We start from the raw sequence: 19,642 nt of genomic DNA on the forward strand, positions 1-19,642 counted from the left end.
AACTAGAACCTTCTTTGAATGAAAATTTAACTTTTTTTACGAACTTTTTTTAATTCATCTGTTTTAGAAGAAATCTCATATTTTTAAAATAAAATGCAACTGTTCGGTTGAAAATTCAATTATTTTTTAAAAGCTCGTTTAAAAATATTTAGAATTCACCTGCTTTAGTAGAAATCACATATTTCTTACATAAATGCAACTGTTTGGTAGAGAACTCAACTATTTTTTCTCCCTTTCTGTTTGAAAAAATTCGTCTTTTTGGATTGAAAATTTAATTTTTTTTCGTGGAAACTAATTTTTTGTTACAAAATTCATATTATGACCTAAAAAAGTCAACTAGAATTTTTTTGAAAGAAAATTTAACTATTTTTTTAAAAATCTTTTTTTAAAATAAAATCCAATTATTTGGTAGAGAATTAAAATATTTTCCTAAAAAGTTATCCTCCTTGGTTAAAAATGTGTCTTTTTGGATTGGAAGTTCAATTTCTTTCGTAGATAATTATTTCTTGTTTAAAAATTCATATTTTGATGGTGAAAAGTCAACTGAAATTGTTTGTAAAAGAAAATTCAACTACTTTTTTTTAATGTGGTTAAAAATTATTTTTCTTTACTTAAGTATTCAACTACTTTGTTCGAAAGATTTGGTTGAATCACATTGTTGAGAAATTTTTGTTTGAAGATTTATATTTCAATTTTAAAGGTTAAATAACATTGTAATTTATTTATTGAAGGCCTATGTCTGATTAAAAATTGAACTATTTAGTGGAAAAGCCTACTTTTGGTATAAAACTTTGATTTATTTCTAGAGTGAATTTTTTTTTTTAATTCGCCTTTTTGGTTTTTAAATGATTTTTTTTTGTTTTTGTAAAAAATTCATCTTTTTGTACTGAAATATAAAATATGGCACTTTTTTGTCGGGAATTTGTCTTTTTATGTCGAAAATAAAACCGATGAAGTTTTGACAAAGCAGATAGATTTTCAACCTAATTGAATTGGAACCCACAGGAATTAATTTTCTAGTAAAAAAGATAAATTATCAACAAAATAGAAAAATTTTCCTCTAACAGTGAAATCATTAAATTTCGAGTTAAAAATATTAATCTTGAGTAAGAAAAATAATTAATTCAATCTACAACCAAGAACATTAATTTTGTAAACAAAAAAATAATTTTCTACTAAAGTAGATAACTTTTCAATAAAATACGTAAGTTTTTAACTAAAAAAGATCCATTTTTAAGAAAAAGTGGAACAGTTAAATTTTCAGTTTAACGATAAATTTTCCGAGAAAAAAGTAGAAAACTTTCTACATAAAAGGGCATTTTCACTAAATAGTTTAATTTTTTCACCAATTTCGTTGCATTTTTAACTAAAAAGGACAAATTTCATCGAAGACGATTAATTTTCTAATAAAAAAGATAAATTTACACTCACAATTTTCCATTTTCAACCAGAAGGGGAACAGTTACATTTCCAAAGGTAAATTTTTCAGTTTAGAGCTTTAATTCACAACAAAAATAAACCAATTTTAAGCCAAATGGTTTGCTTTTTATTTAAAAAGATAAATTTTTAACTGCAATTATAAATAGTGGCGGTTTCAACCAAAAAGATAAATTTTGTTTACTAAAAAAAAATAATTAAAAAAAAATTAATTTTTAACTACAAAAGATAATTTTCAAAATAGAAGATACATTTTCAAATAACTAGATTAATTTTTTACCAGAGAAGAAATCTAGCCAACAAAATTTAAAAAAATACACTAAGAAAGATTAATTGTCAAGGAAAAGTGTAATTGAATGTTTTTCGTCAAAAAATCAATCTTGAACCAAACAAAATTTTTTCACCAAATATGTGTATTTTAAAATTAAAAAATCAATTTTTAACCAAAAAGACAATTTCAATTGAAAAGATTATTCCTTCAGATAAAAAAAGACGAATTGCCAAAAAGATATTTAATTTTTCAACTCAAGAGATGACTTTTTAAATGGAATAATAAATCCACGACCAATAAAATAAATTGTTAACTAAGAAGTTATACTTTTAACCATATATAGTGAAATTTTTACGCAAGAAAATTAATTTTCTAGATTAATATTCTATCAAAGAAGATGAATTTTTAACAAAATGCAAGAACTTTAAAATAAAAATATCAGTTTTAAATCAAAAATGAAATAGTGGAAATTTTAGTTACAAATATTAAATTTGAACGAAAAAAGATAACCTTTCAAAAAAATAGTTTATTTTTCAATCAAAGAGATCAATTTTTAACTAGAATAATAAATAAAAAAACCAATAAAATAAATTTTGAACAAAATAGTACCGCTTTGAACCAAACTTCAACCCACTACTTTGTTAAATTAAAAATTAACTTCTCTGGGTTCTAAGTTTATTTATTTGATTGAAAGTTCGTTTTTTTGCTTAAAACTGTAATTTTTTAACGGAAAATTAAAGTTTTCATTTTTTGATGAAAATCGACAATTTTTTGTTGCAAATTATTTCTTTTTTTTTTTTTTAGAAAATTTCTTGATTAAAAGTTTTTTCTTTTTTTTAAAAATGCAACTGTTTGGTTGAAAATTACTGTTGAAAATTGTGTTGAAAATTTCTGTTAAAAAATATATATATTTTCGGTTTGAAATTTGAACCGTTTGGTAAAAAATTTTCGTGGCCTATCTAGCTAGGAAAAATTCCAATCTCCCAAGCGACTCAAATTGCAGATTTGAGTCTTTCACCTCCACTTTCCATTCTACTTGGCGAGACTGATCACAGCCTCAGATTTCTCGAGTATATTTTTCCTCGCTGAAAAGGCCTGCCCTACACCAGGCCTGCCTATCGAGGATAAATTTAAGTCGTCCAATTGAATCAAATCGCGGATATTCGCCTTACACCTCCACTTTTAATTCTTCAAGATTAAACAACTAAGCATTTTCGAGTATATTTCTCCTCGCTGAACAGGCCTGTCCTATACCAGGCCTACTTATAGAGGAGAAATTTCAGTCGTCCAAACGAATAAACTCGCAGATGTGAGTCTTCCATCTGCACTTTTATTTCTTCAAGATTAAGCAACTGAGCGTTTTCGAGTATTCTTCTCCTAGCTGAACAGACCTGTCTTATACCAGGCCAACCTATCGAGGATAAATTCAATTCATCCAAACGAATCAAATCGCAGATATTCGCCTTACACCTACACTTTTAATTCTTCAAGATTATGCAACTAAGCGTTTTTGAGTATATTTTTCCTCGCTGAACAGGCCTGTCCTATACCAGACCTACTTATAGAGGAGAAATTCAAGTCGCCCAAACGAATCAAATCGCAGATATGCGCCTTACACCTACATTTTTAATCCTCCAAGATTGAGCAACTAAGCTTTCCCGAGTTGATTTCTCCTCGCTGAGCAGGCCTGTCCTATACCAGGCCTACTTATGGAGGAGAAATATCAATCGTTCAAATAACTAAAATCGCAGATGTGAGTCTTCCACCTGTACTTTTAATTCTTCAAGATTAGGCAACTAAGCGTTTTCGAGTATATTTCCTCTCGCTGAACAGGCCTGTCCTATACCAGGCCTACTTATAGAGGAGAAATTCCAGTCGTCCAAACGAATCAAATCGCAGATATGCGCATTACACCTACACTTTTAATTCTTCAAGATTATGCAACTAAGCGTTTTTGAGTATATTTTTCCTCGCTGAACAGGCCTGCCCTATACCAGACCTACTTATAGAGGAGAAATTCAAGTCGCTCAAACGAATCAAATCGCAGATATGCGCCTTACACCTACATTTTTAATCCTCCAAGATTGAGCAACTAAGCTTTCCCGAGTAGATTTCTCCTCACTGAGCAGGTCTTTCCTATACCAGACCTACTTATAGAGGAGAAATTCCAGTCGTCCAAACGACTCAAATCACAAATTTGAGTCTTCTATCTCCACTCTCCATTCTACTTTACGAGAGTAAACATCATCCGAGGTCTCTTGAATAAACTTCTCCTCACAGGACAGGCCTGCTCTAAATTTTCTAGGTGCCGTGATGAATGATCCTTCTCCTCTTTCCGAAGGCGCTAAGATACTTCGCCTCTAATTACGACATTTCCTTAGCACTTAATTGCTGTTGTTATAATACCGGAAATTATATAACGGGAATCAGAAGTTTACTAATTATAACTAACAAATTAAAAGTTAGGTTATTAACAAGACCACCTCTCTCAAAGACAGTGTCAGTATTGCTTCTAGAGAACTAAATTATACCAGAGGAATCTTAATTGTAGTCTGTTCTAAAGACTAGTATAGCAGGATATCGCTTTGAAATTCTATTTTGCGAGGATCTAAGGAAGGCTCAAAGATCCAGATTCCGTGAAGGGAATGAATTCAGGAATTTCTTCGTTATTTGCTCGTTAATTAACTTCATTGTTGTCAAACAAGCTCATTTTCAAAGACCAGAATATTAATTTTTTTTTAATTTTGAAAATGATTTATTTGTTAAAAATAAAAACAAAGTTTGCTACTGACAAAAGTTGGATTTTCAATTCAAAGGAACGAAAAACATAAATAAAACACATAAATTTTTTATCCAAAAGTTAGGATTGTCTGTCTATATAGACGAACGATCAACAAAAAACGACCAAAAAAGATACTTGAATTTTAAACAAATTAGTTGAATTTTTTAAATAACTAATTAAATCTTCAACCTAATCTTCGAATTGTCAAACAAATTAGAAGAAGATTCAACAAAAAATGTTTAATTTTATTCGAAATAGTTGAATATTCAATGTAAAAGCTCGAATATTTTTAACAAAAATAGTCGGATTTTCAACAAATTTGTTAAATTTTTTAACCAAAAGGTGAATTTTTGAGAAGCTAATATAATCTCTAAACCGAAAAGTAGAATTTTCAACGAAGAGAAGAATATAAAATAATAGTTTAATTTTTAACCAAAGAAACGAATTCTCAACAAAATAATTAAATTTTTAACAAAACAATTAAAATTTGAACCAAAATGTAAACCTAAAATACGAATTTTCATCTAAGAAAATTTATTTTCTACTAAATCTTTAACTTAAAAATATCAATTTTCAACAAAAAATGGAAAAATTCCATTTTCAGGAAAAAAAATTTTCTAGTCGGATATTCAAATTTTCCACCATACAGATGATTTCCAACAAAATAATTAAATTTTTAACAAAATAGTTGTATTTTTAATCCAATTTGTAATTTTCATTCCACAAAAAATGATTTCTCAACAGGAAAATTTAATAGCTTCATTTTTAACAAACAAGCAAAAAACTTAAATTTTTGACAGAAAGAGATGATTTCTAAACCCAAAAATACGAATTTGAACCAAGAGGATTAATTTTCTACGATGAAGACGAATTTTATTACAAATAGTTAAGCATAAAAAAAAATTCAATTAAAAATGCCAAAGTTAAATTTTTAGTGAAAAAATTTAATTTTCACTAACAAAATTTTCAGTAAGAAGAAAACGAGTTTTCAATGAAATAGTTAAATTTTTTACGAAGAAGTTGAATTTTTAACTAAAATGTTAATTTTGAACAAAAACGTTGCATTTGTAACCAAAAAAGAGGAAATTTAAAATCAAGAAGATCAGTTTTCTACAAAAAACGTTTTAACTAAAAAGTATCAATTTTTAAGAAAAAGGGAAAAGTTACAATTTCAATCAAAAGGATATCAATTTAAACAAAAAAGAAGAATTTGTAACCAAATTTTTCCACTTTTAGGCAAAGAGATGACTTTTAAAATAAAATGATGAGTATCAAACCAAAATAATATTTTCAACCAAATAGTATGACATTTTTTCTTGTATTGTGCAACTTTCAAAAAATAATAATAAAATTGTTGACTTTAAGTATAATCTTCAGAAGGAAGCAAAGGCCAAAAATAGAAATAGGAATAAAATACCATTTTTATTAAGATAAAAGAAATTAAAAATTGCAATTTAAAATTAAAAAATCGTCGATTTATTGTCCTTCATAATTATTTAAAGTAACTGAAGTTATTCTAATTTCTGTGTAAACAAACATTTTCTTCAAAGCGATTTTCTTTAATGAGAAATCATTACCTATTTCCATAATATAATACTATCTATAGATAGATTTTTTTTTAATATATATTTTTTTGTTCTTTATGAAATTTTTTTTTAAAACCTTGCCTTTTTTCAATGTTGTCAAATTAAAGGTTTCTCTGGTTCCACTTTGTCAAGTTTTTTTTCACCTTTTTACGACCAATGAAAAAAACGAAAAAATTGTCAAGCTGTTTCGGCTTTTTGAAAAATTGAAACACGAAATTTTCTCAAAACAGCTGTCTTTTTTTTGTTTAAATTTTCAGGATTTGTAGTTAATTACAGTAAACTTACCATAAATTTTACACCTAGCGTTTATATAAGACAAATGATAATTCTTAACAAAAAAACTTAAAATTTAGATTTTTAACAAAAAAAAAAGTTAATTTTTAACCAAATAGATGCACTTTTACCCAAGGAAGAGGAAAGTTCAAACCAAAATATTTTTTTTTCACCAAAGAAAAGAATTTTCAATTAAAAAAGATAAATTTAAAAAATATAAAAATTATATTTACACAATCTCATGTTAAAAAAAACAAGCATCAAACGACCCAATTTGGATCCCAACGAAAAAAAAAATTCTATTGTAATCTGAAATTTTTTTTTTAATTATCATTTTTGTTTAAAAACAAAAAAAGAGGAAAGAAAAATGAGAAGGTAGCCAACCACATCTCCCTCTTTCTTTTTTCTTTCTTTCGTCTACTTTATTTTCATTACCATCAAATTACAATAAAATAACATTCAAAATAAAAATGAAAAATCCTTCTCATTTTTTCTCCTCTTTTTTTCGTCGTGAGATTTTTTTCTTTTAACAGGAGTTTGCATCAATTTTATTATTGGACTTTAAATAGGATTTTAATCTAATTTAAATTTCTTAAATTTGAATTACATTTACAGTCTAATTTAACAAAAAAAAAACAATATAATTTTAAACAAAAAAAGGAACTAATTTTCAACGAATCAGTTAAATTTTTAATGAAAGAGATGACTTCAACTGAAATGATAAATTTATAACAACAAAAAAGATTTGTTAACAAAGCCTTTTTGAATTTGATTTCGTTCTATGGTTCGATTTTTTTTTAATTTGAATAAATTCCATTATTAAAACTATTGTTGGACAATAAAAAAACTTCGCAAAAAAGTTATAATATTATCATTTGAACTTCTTAATTCTTATCCATGACCTGTGGTTATATCTAATCTTTTGCTATAATATAAGAGAATGTATTCCGCGCTGACTTCAGTGAACAGAAAAATTGGAATTCGAACAATACCTTTAAATTAAAAAAAAAAATGTGTAAAAATATTTTGTGACAAGTATTTAATTTTTTTCCAAATATGTCGAAAAAGGGAAAAAATAAGAGGATTTAGATATATTTCTTCATTAGCTTAAAGATATTTAGTGAAATCCAAAATGGAAATCAATAGATCATTGACATTGGACACCTTTCCCACTGGTCCATCTGAATTAGGAAAATCGATGGACATTTTTAAAAGAAGAGCTTATTTTCTTCAGTTTATAAATTTTCTCTGTGGTAAGAAAAAAATGTGTGCCTTATAATTATTATTAACTTTTTTAAATTCTAAGAAGCATTTATTAAAATTCCGGATGTTTGATAATACTATTTTTTTTCTTTGAAACTAGTGTTAGCTAGAAATTCAAAGAAATTCAGGAGAGCAAATTAAATTTAGACGAGTTTAAAAACACTTAAAATATTTATTATAAATTAAAAAGAATTTAGGATGAATTCCAAATTAATTGAAATTAATTGCAAAAAATTTTTGAAAGTCTCTTCAAATCTTTAAAATTCTGCAAAATCCCTAATTTTTTATGAACAAATACTTTAAAATCTTTTGAAATACCATAAAATCTTGTGAAACTTTTTGAATCTGATAAAAATGAATAATATTTTATTCATAATCCCAGTAGATTTCTGAACTCAATTTAAAATACCTTGGAAAATTTCAAAATATCGTTTAATATTTTAAGTGCTTTGAAATCTCTATAAACTTTTGAAATTAAATGAAAATTCCTTGGGATCTTTTTAAACATCTAAGATATTCCAAATCTTTTAAAACATTTTAAAATCCCTTAGAAATTTTTTTAATTCATAAAAACTACTTGAAAGTAAAAAAATCCACAAAAATCGTTTAAAATCTCCTCAAATTATTAAAATCAACTAAAAATTCATTGGAATCTTTCAAATTTATCAGATTACTTTAGAAATATTTGAAAATCATAGAAATCTTTCAAAATCACTTAAATCTGGAAAATCAAACCTTTTAAATGTATTGAAATCTTTTAAATTCCCTCGGATATTTTAAAAGCAATCGAAAATTTCTTGGAAATTTGAAAATGCTTTAAAAACTTAAAAATCCTTTAGAATGCCTTTAAATGAATAAAATCAACTGAAAACACATTGCTTGAAATCTTTTAATATACCCTGAAGATTTCAAATCCTCTAAAATTTGTTTTATTCCTTCGAAATTCTAGAAAGCTTTTGAAAATTGTTTGAAATTTTTAAAAATACATTTAAAAATCTTTAAAATTTCTTTAAATCTTTGAAAATATCGCCAAAAATCGCATTGTGGCATTAGCCATTCGGAAATATTTGTATCTAGAAAAAATTGGCAAAGGTGAAGCTAAATCAAATTAAAAATCCTTTTTCAAAAATAATAATCAAGTTAATGTGAAGAATTCCTGAAAAAAAACTAAGAATCTAACGACCAAATTTGGACAACCACTATAAAATGTTCCAACTGCAATCTGAAAAAAAAACTTGTTCCCATTTTTTATCCTTAAAAAATCGTTTTCCCTTTCGAAAAAAATAATAAAAAGAGGAAAGAAAATAGTATGTGATATTAATTTTAAATTGGAAATTGAATAGGTTTTATTTGAAATCATTATATGAGCACAATTTTCTGAAGGCTCTATAGACTCATAAGACGGTGGTTTCGAATGAAATATCGTACATCACTCGCAGGTTTTCACACGTAATTCCACAGGGAATTCAGTATTTACATTGACCTCCCCGCTATGTAGTTGGCCTATCAAATATCATATAAAGTGTTAAAGTTTTTCTCTTTTTAAAAATATTATTTTATTTTTAATATTAACTGTGACTATTTAGCATTATTTAATATAATCCCAATCAGCGTCTTTGTACTTTAGATAATAAAAAATTATATCTTACTATATTTTCAAGTTTAAAAAATGAAATAAAATTATACATTTTAAAGAAATTAAATTAATTTTAACCAATTCATTTAAAAAATTGATTTTCGGCATAACTCTTTTCATGAAACTTACCTTAAGATTAGGACGAAAACGGAATTTTTATTATAGTTCTTTTTAAATTAAACATAAACTAAATGATCTTATTCTAAATAAGAAATCGCAGCATAGGAGCCAAGTTTTCAAAATAATTTACAAATTGCTATTTTTTTCGAATTAACAATGTTGGTTTTCATTTTAAATGATAAAATTATGTCCTTTAAAAAAGAATTTAATGAAGATATACATTTTTTTATAGTTTTGGTTGACTGTAAGTTAATAAATAGAATCAAGCTTATCGTGGGTAAAATTTTAGAAATTTTTATAAATTTATAGTAAATTTTAAATTTAGCAATTTTCTATTTTTTATTTTCTATCTTTTAAATTTTGCTGCCACACGGAAATAAGACTTTGGAAAAGTTCAAAATGATTCAGATTTTATTTTAAAAGGTTAATTTTAAGTTTTAAAGATTTTAAAATATGTCCAAAAATAATCTGAAACATTTGAAAACAATTTTTGTAGACAAATTATTTTTTTTTTGTATTTGTAGAAGTTTCAGTCGTTTTTGAAAGAATCGAAAATAATTAAAATCTTGACAATATTTCGAAACATTTAAAACGAAATTTATATTTCTGTTGTTTTATAACAAGCAATAAGAAGCCTTTAGGAATTTTTAAAGGTTTTAGGAGAACAATAAAATTTTCTCAAGATTCCTGGTCACATTCTTAATAATTTCTTTATTTAGAAGAAGGGATTCCTAAAAGAAAATTGAATCAAAATAACAAAAAATTCTATTATGTTTAATAAATATTGTCAACTATTCAAACTATTCGATTCTTTTGAAAACTACTGAAAATTTTTACAAGAATCGAAAATAATTAAAATCTTGTGAAGATTCCGAAAAATTTGAAACAAAATGTAAATTTTTTTTTATTTAGAACAAACAATAAGAAGCCTTTTAAGAATTTTTAAAGGTTTAAGAGAACAATAAAATTTTCTCAAGATTCCTGGTCACATTTTCAATTATTTCTTTACTTAGAAGAAGGGATTCCTAAAAGAAAATTTACTCAAAATTACAAAAAATTTTATTATGTTTAATAAATATTTTCAACTATTCAAACAATTCCAAGTTACTTTTAAACTCGTGAAAAATTAAATTTTTTTAATGTCGATTGTTGAAGATTTTGAAACAGAAAGCTAGATTAATTTTTTCATTAGATTCCCAGGAAAACGTTAAATGATTTTTTATCGTGAAAAATTAAATTTAGGATAATGATCTAAAAGATTTCAAAGTATTTTCAAAAAAATTTCCAAAAATAATCTGGAAATCTTGAAGGCAAATTTTGTTGGCTTTAAAAAATTTTAAGAAAAATTCGAAAAATGTTAAAAGGCATTTAGAACGTTTGTATATATTAAGAAGATTTAAAAAATCTTAAAAATAAGTAAAATGTAGATTTTTTACAATTTTGTAAAAAAGAATATTTTTATGAATTTGGAAAGGTACTTAGAAAATCAAACAATATCCTCTAGATAATTATGAAAATTTAAAGTTATTTTCTGGAAGATTCCAGTAAATATTTTTTCATTTTTAATCATTTAAAAAAATGTTAATTAAAAAAATTTTCAAGTTTAAAAAAACGAACTAAAATTACACAATCAACAAATTTAATTAATGTTAATGAATTCATTAAAAAAATTTGCTTTTCGTCATAAATATTTTCATGAAATTTAGCCAAAGATTTAAGAGGGAAAGGGAATTTTCATTATAATTGTTTTTAAATTAAACGTGAATTAAAGTTATTTCACAATTTTCATTGTTTCTTTAAAAATAGTTATTACGGTTGAATATTTTTCTCTCTTCCTTTAGAAAAAGGTTGCAACTATTATTTTTGTAAAGGATAGGTATTTATAAATAATTTTTTAGAAATAAAAAATACCAATGAGATTTTCAGAGAATCTTTTGAGGAATAAAATAAAAGATGTAGCATTAGAATGAAATAAGAATTGAAACTTTCACCTACAGAGAAAAAGGACAAATTTAAACTCTAAATTGTTATTGTCAAATAAAGAAAACCCAAAATACTTTTTTCAAAAGTTCACCTCTCGTTCTTTTCCAAAATTAGTTAGAATTAACATTAGCATATTTTTCTCCATTTTATAAATCATTGTTAAAAAATTTCATTTCTTGAGCTTGAAATAACATATAATAATAAATAATAAATAATAATAAATACGGAAACACATTGTGTTCATATTTTTGACTATTTTCTTTTCGGATATTTAAAAATTACGCAAATAATTATATGCCTAATTTGATTGCGTATGAATAATGATTTGTTGTGGTTAGTAGAAATGCATTGGGATTTACGTCTGAAAGCAGTGAATTTTACGATCATCGCTAATTATTTTTTATTTAGAAGGTAATAAAAATCTTGAAGATTATTATCTTTTACCCAGCACTATCCGAAAATTATTTTTATTAAAATTTTTTTTTAATACTTTTGCCTTGCAATATTTGAATTCTAGGCCAACTGCACAGCTGGCGCCGCCAGACGGCGATTGTCAACTCTCATGACAAATATTTTCCTAAGCCTTCTAGAAAAGTGGAAAGGTGCTGCTTTTCATTAAAATATAAACTGTTGTAGATGATATGGGAGAATCCATTATTAACCTCTCCATGTTTGTTAGGTTACATTTTGATGATGGACCTTGGGGCAAACTTGATATGGTCCTCACCTGCACTGCCGTATTTAACGAGTAAAAATTCAACAATTCCAATGTCCAATGCTCAAGGTGCTCTTCTGACGGCAAGCAGAAGTATCTCTGGAATAATTGGATTGATAATGTGTCCACTAACAATGGACCGAATCGGGAGAAAATACACAATTCTAGTATTGGGATTAATACAACTACTGTCAAAAATTTCACTTTACATAGCTGACAACTACACCTTTTTACTTATATCAAGAGCGTTGATTGGTATTGGTGGGATGGGAACAAAAGCTTTGCTTCCTCTTTACATAGGCGAAATTGCTTCAGAAAATATCAGAGGAAGATTTCTGATTTTCAACAAAATCTGCATTAACTTAGGATCCTTCCTAATGTCAATCGCCGGAGTTTTTCTACCTTATAACTCTATGAATCTAGTAATGATATCCATACCGCTAATTGCCTTACTGATTTTTCCGTTTATGGAAGAAACTCCTTATTATTATTTAATGAAGGGACGAGAAAAAGAAGCTACTAAAACTCTCATAAAATTGTCTTCAGAGAAGAGAGTCGAAAATGTAGAGGCAAATATTGAAAGAATGAAGAATGCTATTCTCAAAGGACAAAGTTCAAAGCAAACTAGCATCAGAGAATTATTTAGTGATAGGGGATGTCGAAGGGCTTTGATAATATCAATGACTGCAGAAACAACATACATTTTCTCAGGCTATCATGCAATTCAAGCTTATGCACAAGAAATTTTCAGCTACAGTGGTTCAAACTTAGCGCCAGGATACTCAGTGATGATCATGACAGGAATTCAAATTTTTGCTGGCTTGCCATCTTCTCAAATAGTTGATCGGTGGGGAAGAAGACCAACTTTTTTACTATCCGGAGTATTGTCTGCACTTTCATTGGCCATTGTGGGGCTCTTTTTTTTTGTAAAATTATTTCTTGAAGTTGATGTTTCTTCTATTGCTTGGCTACCACTTGTTGGTCTGATATCATTTACTTTTTCCTGCAACATTGGACTTAGCACTGTTCCTTATGTTTACAGAGGAGAACTTTTTTCTATTAAGGTGAAGAGTGTGGCTACTATGTTCTCAGCAATAATTTCAGGAACATGTATTTTTTCTGCACAAATTATTCTGCCATTATTAAATGAGTCAAATGGTATATATACATCTTTTTGGATGTTTGGGAGTATTTGTTTTCTGGGGTCAATCATTCTTTTTTGTATTGCACCAGAAACTAAAGGAAAAAATCTGGAAGAAATTTTAGATATATTAAGGAACAAAAAATAAGAATATGTGCAAAAAGAGTATTTGTGGAACCGGTGTTAGCATCCATATAGAAAGTGTGCTTTAAATCACTTAGAGATATGTCCTTTTGTAAAAGGGATGTTTCTTGACACAAATGAAATTTCAAACTAAATTTAAGGTGAGGAGGATTTTCATTTTTTGAAAAAAAATCTTTTCGCAGCAAAAATTTTTTCTCTGAATGAATATTTGAAAATTCTGATCTGATCAAACATTCCGAGTTAACATACAAAACAATCATTGTATAAGAAACAATAAGTGATTGCCACGAACATTAGTAATTAACATTCCATTGTTTCTTGAACCTTTCTTAATTTGAACAAATTTTTTTGGAAAAGAAATATTAGTAGCGGAGAATAAAAGAAAAAGTTGCACCGTGTTGAAAAATCATCAGATGTGTACCTCAATGGATAGGAATGATGATAATACCTTATCACATGTTTGCAGAAGTCCAAAAGCTTTTTTAAAAAAATCTTTATTTTTAAAAATTTAGAAAGCACTACAACTGAGATAAGCCCTGAATTATTTTATAACCACGTGGTTGGACTTTGTTTTCGTTCTATGATTAGATTTTCTTGAAATGAAACTTTAGTAAGCTTTTATAAAACATTACATTTCAACTAAGATATTATGTAAATGGGTTACGGTATTATCATTCTAATTACTTAATTGTTATTCAAGACTGAAAAGTTATATCTAATCTGGTTAAAGAATGTATACAATGTTAGCAACCATATTTCGCATTTATTTTTGTAAACAAAAAACTTTCAACATAAAAATTGCATTCTAAAATTTCTATTAGAACAGTCATATTCTCTAAAATTTTAAGTCATTAAGACACTAGGATGCTAGGACATTAGAATATTAGGAGAATTTTTATATATGTACCGTTTTCTAAATATCTACAATTCCAATTTAAAATTATAGTTTTCAATTCGTAATTCTAAAAGAGTTTATTTTTTGAAACCTTGAAATTGAAGATCATTTGGCTTTAAAAGCTTGCAGTCCAAACATTTTCTACAAATCCGTAGACATTTTTTTAATTCCGCGAATTATCTTGAAATTTGCAATACCTCTAAGAATTTATACAAAACTTTTAAATTATCAGAAATCAGATGAAACATCTTGAAATCTTGAGAAGTTTTAAAAATTTATTTAACTCTTTTGAAATTTAAAAAATCATGAAATTTCAAATTTGGCTGGTATGATATTTTTGCCAATCAGCCAAGATGGTAGAAAATGTTTCTTTTTGAAATCTTTTGAAATTATTTTGAATCTGAAATAATTTTAAAGCTAGAAATCTGGTGCACACTCAAATGTAGATAGGTCAATCCCTGGAATGAAAAATTCAAGGAGATTTTCAGGCTTTTAAGGAAAACGAAAATTTAAGAAGAATTTCAGGTTTACAAGGCTTTTAAGATCGCTGGAAACCCTGCATTATTTTTAATACATGTGGTTCAATTTGTTTTCATTGTATGGTTGGATTTTTGAAAAATTAACAAAGGGCCTTTGGTAAACCATTACATATGCCATTGTTATTTAAAATTGTTTATTTTTATCAGCGACTTGTAGTTATATCTAATCTGCTGCTACACTACCAGCGAAAGCAGTCAGTATCGACTCCAGTAAACAGAAATATGTTAACTAAAACTATTAGTATAATTTTCAAAGCAAGTGGACATCATTATTCTGTGACCAAAATCTTGAAATTGGTTTGTTCCTTAAATTTGTCGAAATAAAAAGAACATAAGAGAAGTAAAATGTATTTCTTTATTCGTTCTAAGATATTTGAGTGAAAATCGAAATGGAATTAAATAAATCATTTTTATTGTACACCTTTTTGAGTAATGGTGAATCTGAATCAGGAAAAAGGATCGGCGACGCTAAAAGAAGAAGAGCTTATTTTCAACAGTTTATAAGTTTTCTCTCTGGTAAGAAAAAAATCAGCGTTTTATAATAATTATTATTTTAATATAAAAAGACATTTATACTTAGAATGCATTGTCAAATCAATTTTTTTTAATATTGGACCCTACTGTACGTAATCAAGTATTTTTTTTATAGATAGAACAAGAAAAATAATAGTTTAAAAATCTATCTGACAAAATTGGTTTAATTTTTTGGCTAATTTTTTTTTCTTAATCGTAAAATCATTATTGTACTACTGAGAGTAGATGCGCTTGAAGTCGCCTTTAGAAGGCTTAAATAACAGCCACTACGATCTTTTAAAAATATGAAATATCGTACATCACTCAGAGGATTTCACACGTTCTTACGCAGAGAATTCAATATTTACATTGAGATTATATTATTAAATATTTAAACAGTTTCGATTACAAAATTAAGAGTTTGGCCATTCTCTGAGACTCAATTTTTTTACCGAATGAACTAAACATATTGATCCGATGCTTCCTTTCTATGTTTGATTATAAATGAACAAGAATATTAATTATTTAAACAATTTTGATGTAAAAATAAAGATTATTTTTAACTAGTCAACTTGTTTACGCTGTCAACTAAGAATGTATATCCCATAAGTCTTTTCTATATTGCTTCTTACATTTCCTTCAACTATTCAAATAATTTCGATTAAAAAATTAAGTGTTTGGCCTTCTTTCTGCGAGTAAATTTGTTTATGGAGTCAACACAGCATGTTTTTTTGTAAATTTACAAGCACTATTCCTTATTTAAACAATGTAGATTAAAAAATTAGGAGTTTGGCCTTTTTCTACGAGTCAATTTGTTTACGGAGTTAACTAACAATGTATATTTCAGGACTCATTTCTATGCTCCTTTGTAAATTGGCAAGAATATTGATTATTTAAATAATTTCGATTAAAAAATTAAGAGTTTGGCCTTCTTCTACGAGTCAATTTGTTTACGGAGTCTATTAAGAATGCCTATCCGATAATTCTTCTCTATATTGCTTTGTAAATATCCTAGAATCCTAAATTATTTAAACAATTTCGAATTAAAACTTAAGAGTTTGGCCTTCTTTCTACACATGAATTTGTTTACGAATTTAACTAAGAATGCCGATCTGATGAGTCTTTTCTATGCTGCATTGTAAATTCAAAAGAACTATTCACTATTTAAACGATTTTGATTTAAAAGTTGATAGTTTGGCCTTTTTCTACGAGTCAACTTATTTACGCAGTCAACTAAAAATGTCTCAAAGACATCTTTTTGGTTAAAAATTCAACTGTTTTGCTAAAAATATTATTTTTTATGTGTTGAAAATTCATATCCTTTTGTAGAACATTAAGCTTTGTTAAAAATTCATATTCTTAAGCTGATAATTTTGGTTGCTGAAATATTTTTTGAATAAAAACACTTTTTTTGAAAATTTATCATTTTGATTTAAAAATTCACCTCATTTAGAAGAAAATTTCCCTTTCTTGAATGGAAATGCAAATACTCGGTTGAAAATTTAACAAATTTTTTAAAAATTTATACTTTTTAGTTAAAAATTCCACTTATTAGAAAAAAAAACTTATAGTCTACTATTCTTATTTTGATGTTGGAAGTCTTGTTGCTTTTTGTTAACAAATTCATATTTTAAATATAAAAAGTCAACTGGAATCTTTTTTGAAAAAAAGTTTTAATATTTTTTTGAAAATATTTTTCACATAAAAATTTGCCTGGTTTAAAACGAATTTCATCTTTTAAATAAAAATTACACTATTTAATTGATAATTTAACAATTTTTTTCATAAGCCGTCATTTTTGGATAAAAATTGGTATTTTTGGATTGAAAATTCAATTTTTTTCGTAGAAACTTGCTTTCTTTCTTGTTTGAAAATTCATATTTTGATCCTGAAAAGCCAATTAAAATCTTTTTTTTTTAGAAAACTCAACTATTTTTTTTAACTATTTTTTTTTATTTAAAAATTTGTTTGTTCCAGTAGAAATTTCTTCTTTCTTTAAAGAAAAATATAACTTTTTGATTAAAATTTATTCTGCTTTGTTTGAGTATTAAACTATTTTTTTTTAAAGATTCGGTTGAATCATTTTGTTGGTAAAAATTTATATTTTAAGTTAAAAATTCATCGCGTTGGTTACACATTTTTTACTGCTTCGTAAATGAATCTTTTTTTGGTCCAAAATTAATTTTTTAACTGAAAATGTAACATTTACATATTTTAAGATGAATCTTTTGAAGTTGGAAATTCTCATTTTAAGTAGAAAATCTTTAACTGTCTAAAATTCGTCTTTTGGGCTTAAAATTATATTGTTTTTTTGTACAAATTTCATCTTTTTTTATTGAAATAGAAGCTATGACACTTTTCTGTTCGGAATGTATCTTTTTAGGAAGAAAATTCAACTGTTATTTTTAAAATTTAATTTTTTACATCAAATTCAAGTACTTTATTAAAAAAACCATCGGTTATAGTAGAAAAGATATTGGTTCTTTATATAAAATTAATCAATTTAAAAATTTTTAATTTTTACCTGAATGTGGCAATTTTAGAAAAATTGAAGTGAATTTAGACGAATATAAAGAAAATATAAAGCTGATGAAATTAATAAAAATGCAAAAAAAGAAAAACGAGATTTAAGTGCATTGAACCAAATTTGAAAATATGCAAAAATTCATGGATTTAATAGATTTTATGATTTCAAGCGTCCGCGACTTGAGTCTCAAATTTTAAAAATAATTTTGATTTTACTAAACTAAATAATTTAGCTTATGTAATTTCTTTTTAGAAAATTATCTTGTACTTAGAATAAGAAGTTGATTAAAATCAATGTTTGATTTTCTTTTGAGTGATTAATTTTTTTAAAATATTCAATGTTCAAAAAGAACATTAAAACTAAAAAATAAAATTTGTAGACCTACGACAAAAGCTACGTAAAAATGAATAGAAGCATATTGTTCACCCAAAAAATAGTTACCAAAATTGTTATTAATCATTTTTTTATAAGAAAAGTTTTTCTTTTAATCGTGAAAAATGACATGAAAAATAAACAAATTGAATTTTTGGAAAAAAGACACAAGGTATAATTGAATGTTTAATAACAAAATCGTTTTTGAATTACGTTTTAAAATTTGCTTTCAACCTTCTTTTCCCAAATGACACGAATGACACGTGATGAGAATGTGTTTGTTAAGACTGAAAGAGCTTTAACAAAAGAGCATTCGCAATCAATAAATTTAATTTGTCGATGGTTTGATCTTTAATTTTAAAAGTTCTCTGCGGAAAGAAGGTTAACCTTACAGAAAATTCTTTCACAGTATTCAATCCATATCTATTTTCTTTATTTTATTTTATTTTATTTGTTGGTAGAGATTTCCATTTTTAGATTTCTTAACTTCTGGAGTTTGTGAAGATTTATTTTTTATTCTCTTTTTTTTACAACAATTTGATTTTTTCCCTGTCTTTTCAGATTAATTATCTTACAAACATTTTCTTTAAAAAGTTGGAAAAGGGATTGATCTTACGGGAAATTCCTTCAAAGGGTTATCTACTATCGGTAAAGTAGCATCGGCTGTTGATAAAACAAATTTATTTTTAATTATTACTTGTGCTATTAACAGCTTGCTAAAACTTCGCGTTATTTTCTTAATTTTAAATTCTTACTCCGATATGTCTAATAGCTTAATGGAAAAGCACCTGACCGGGTATCAGAAATTCTGTAATTCGAATCTCAGCGGAGAGAAAAGAGAAGATCTTTTACTCGGGAAAAAATTTAAATTAAAATGTAAGAAAATTATTTTTCATCTATTCTGATGAAGAAGAAAAGCAGTTTCTGTTATTAAAGATTCTAAACTTGATCAATATTGTTAATTTCCTGCCTCCACGGTTGTGGAGGGTTATCCACTACCGGTAAAGTACCGTCCGCTGATTTTAAATAAACAAATTATTTTAAACAAACTCATTTTAAATAACTGATTGCACCATTTACAGCTTGGTAAAAATTAGCGTTGTTTTCTTGAAATAAAGTTCTTATTCCGATCTCTCTAATAGCTTAATGGAAAAGCACATGACCGGTTATCAGAAGTTCTGTGGTTTGATTCCTAGTAGCGCGAAAAGAGAAGATCTTTTTGTCAAGAAAAAATGGAATTTTGTAATTTAAATACGAAATTCAGTAGCTTTTCAGATTTTATTTCTATACTTCCATGTTTATCAGGTTATATTTTGATGATGGATGTTGGCGCAAGCATGGTGTGGCCTTCACCAGCACTGCCCTATCTAACAAGTGAAAATTCAACAATTCCAGTATCAAATGCTCAAGGTGCTCTTCTGGCGGCGAGTTTGAATATTTCTGCA

At 26.4% G+C, this 19,642-nt stretch overlaps 2 protein-coding genes across 3 annotated transcripts in view; one reads left to right on the forward strand and one right to left on the reverse strand.

Annotated features, from left to right (window-relative positions):
- Nucleotides 1-19,642, reverse strand: part of LOC117180722 — a 1,130,389-nt gene that overhangs the window by 612,803 nt on the left and 497,944 nt on the right. The window lies entirely within an intron of this gene.
- The window catches only part of LOC117180840 (facilitated trehalose transporter Tret1-like), a 30,073-nt gene continuing 25,040 nt past the window's right edge, over nucleotides 14,610-19,642 (forward strand). Inside the window, exon 1 of one of the 2 annotated variants that reach the window (XM_033373368.1) lies at nucleotides 14,610-15,301. In XM_033373368.1, coding sequence (XP_033229259.1) covers nucleotides 15,175-15,301 — 127 coding nt within the window. In that variant the 5' untranslated portion in view covers nucleotides 14,610-15,174. The remainder of the gene's footprint in view (nucleotides 15,302-19,642) is intronic. The other variant, XM_033373369.1, reaches the window with a different exon arrangement.

The sequence above is a fragment of the Belonocnema kinseyi genome, chromosome 9 (assembly GCF_010883055.1).
Source record: "Belonocnema kinseyi isolate 2016_QV_RU_SX_M_011 chromosome 9, B_treatae_v1, whole genome shotgun sequence".
Classification (NCBI taxonomy): domain Eukaryota; kingdom Metazoa; phylum Arthropoda; class Insecta; order Hymenoptera; family Cynipidae; genus Belonocnema; species Belonocnema kinseyi.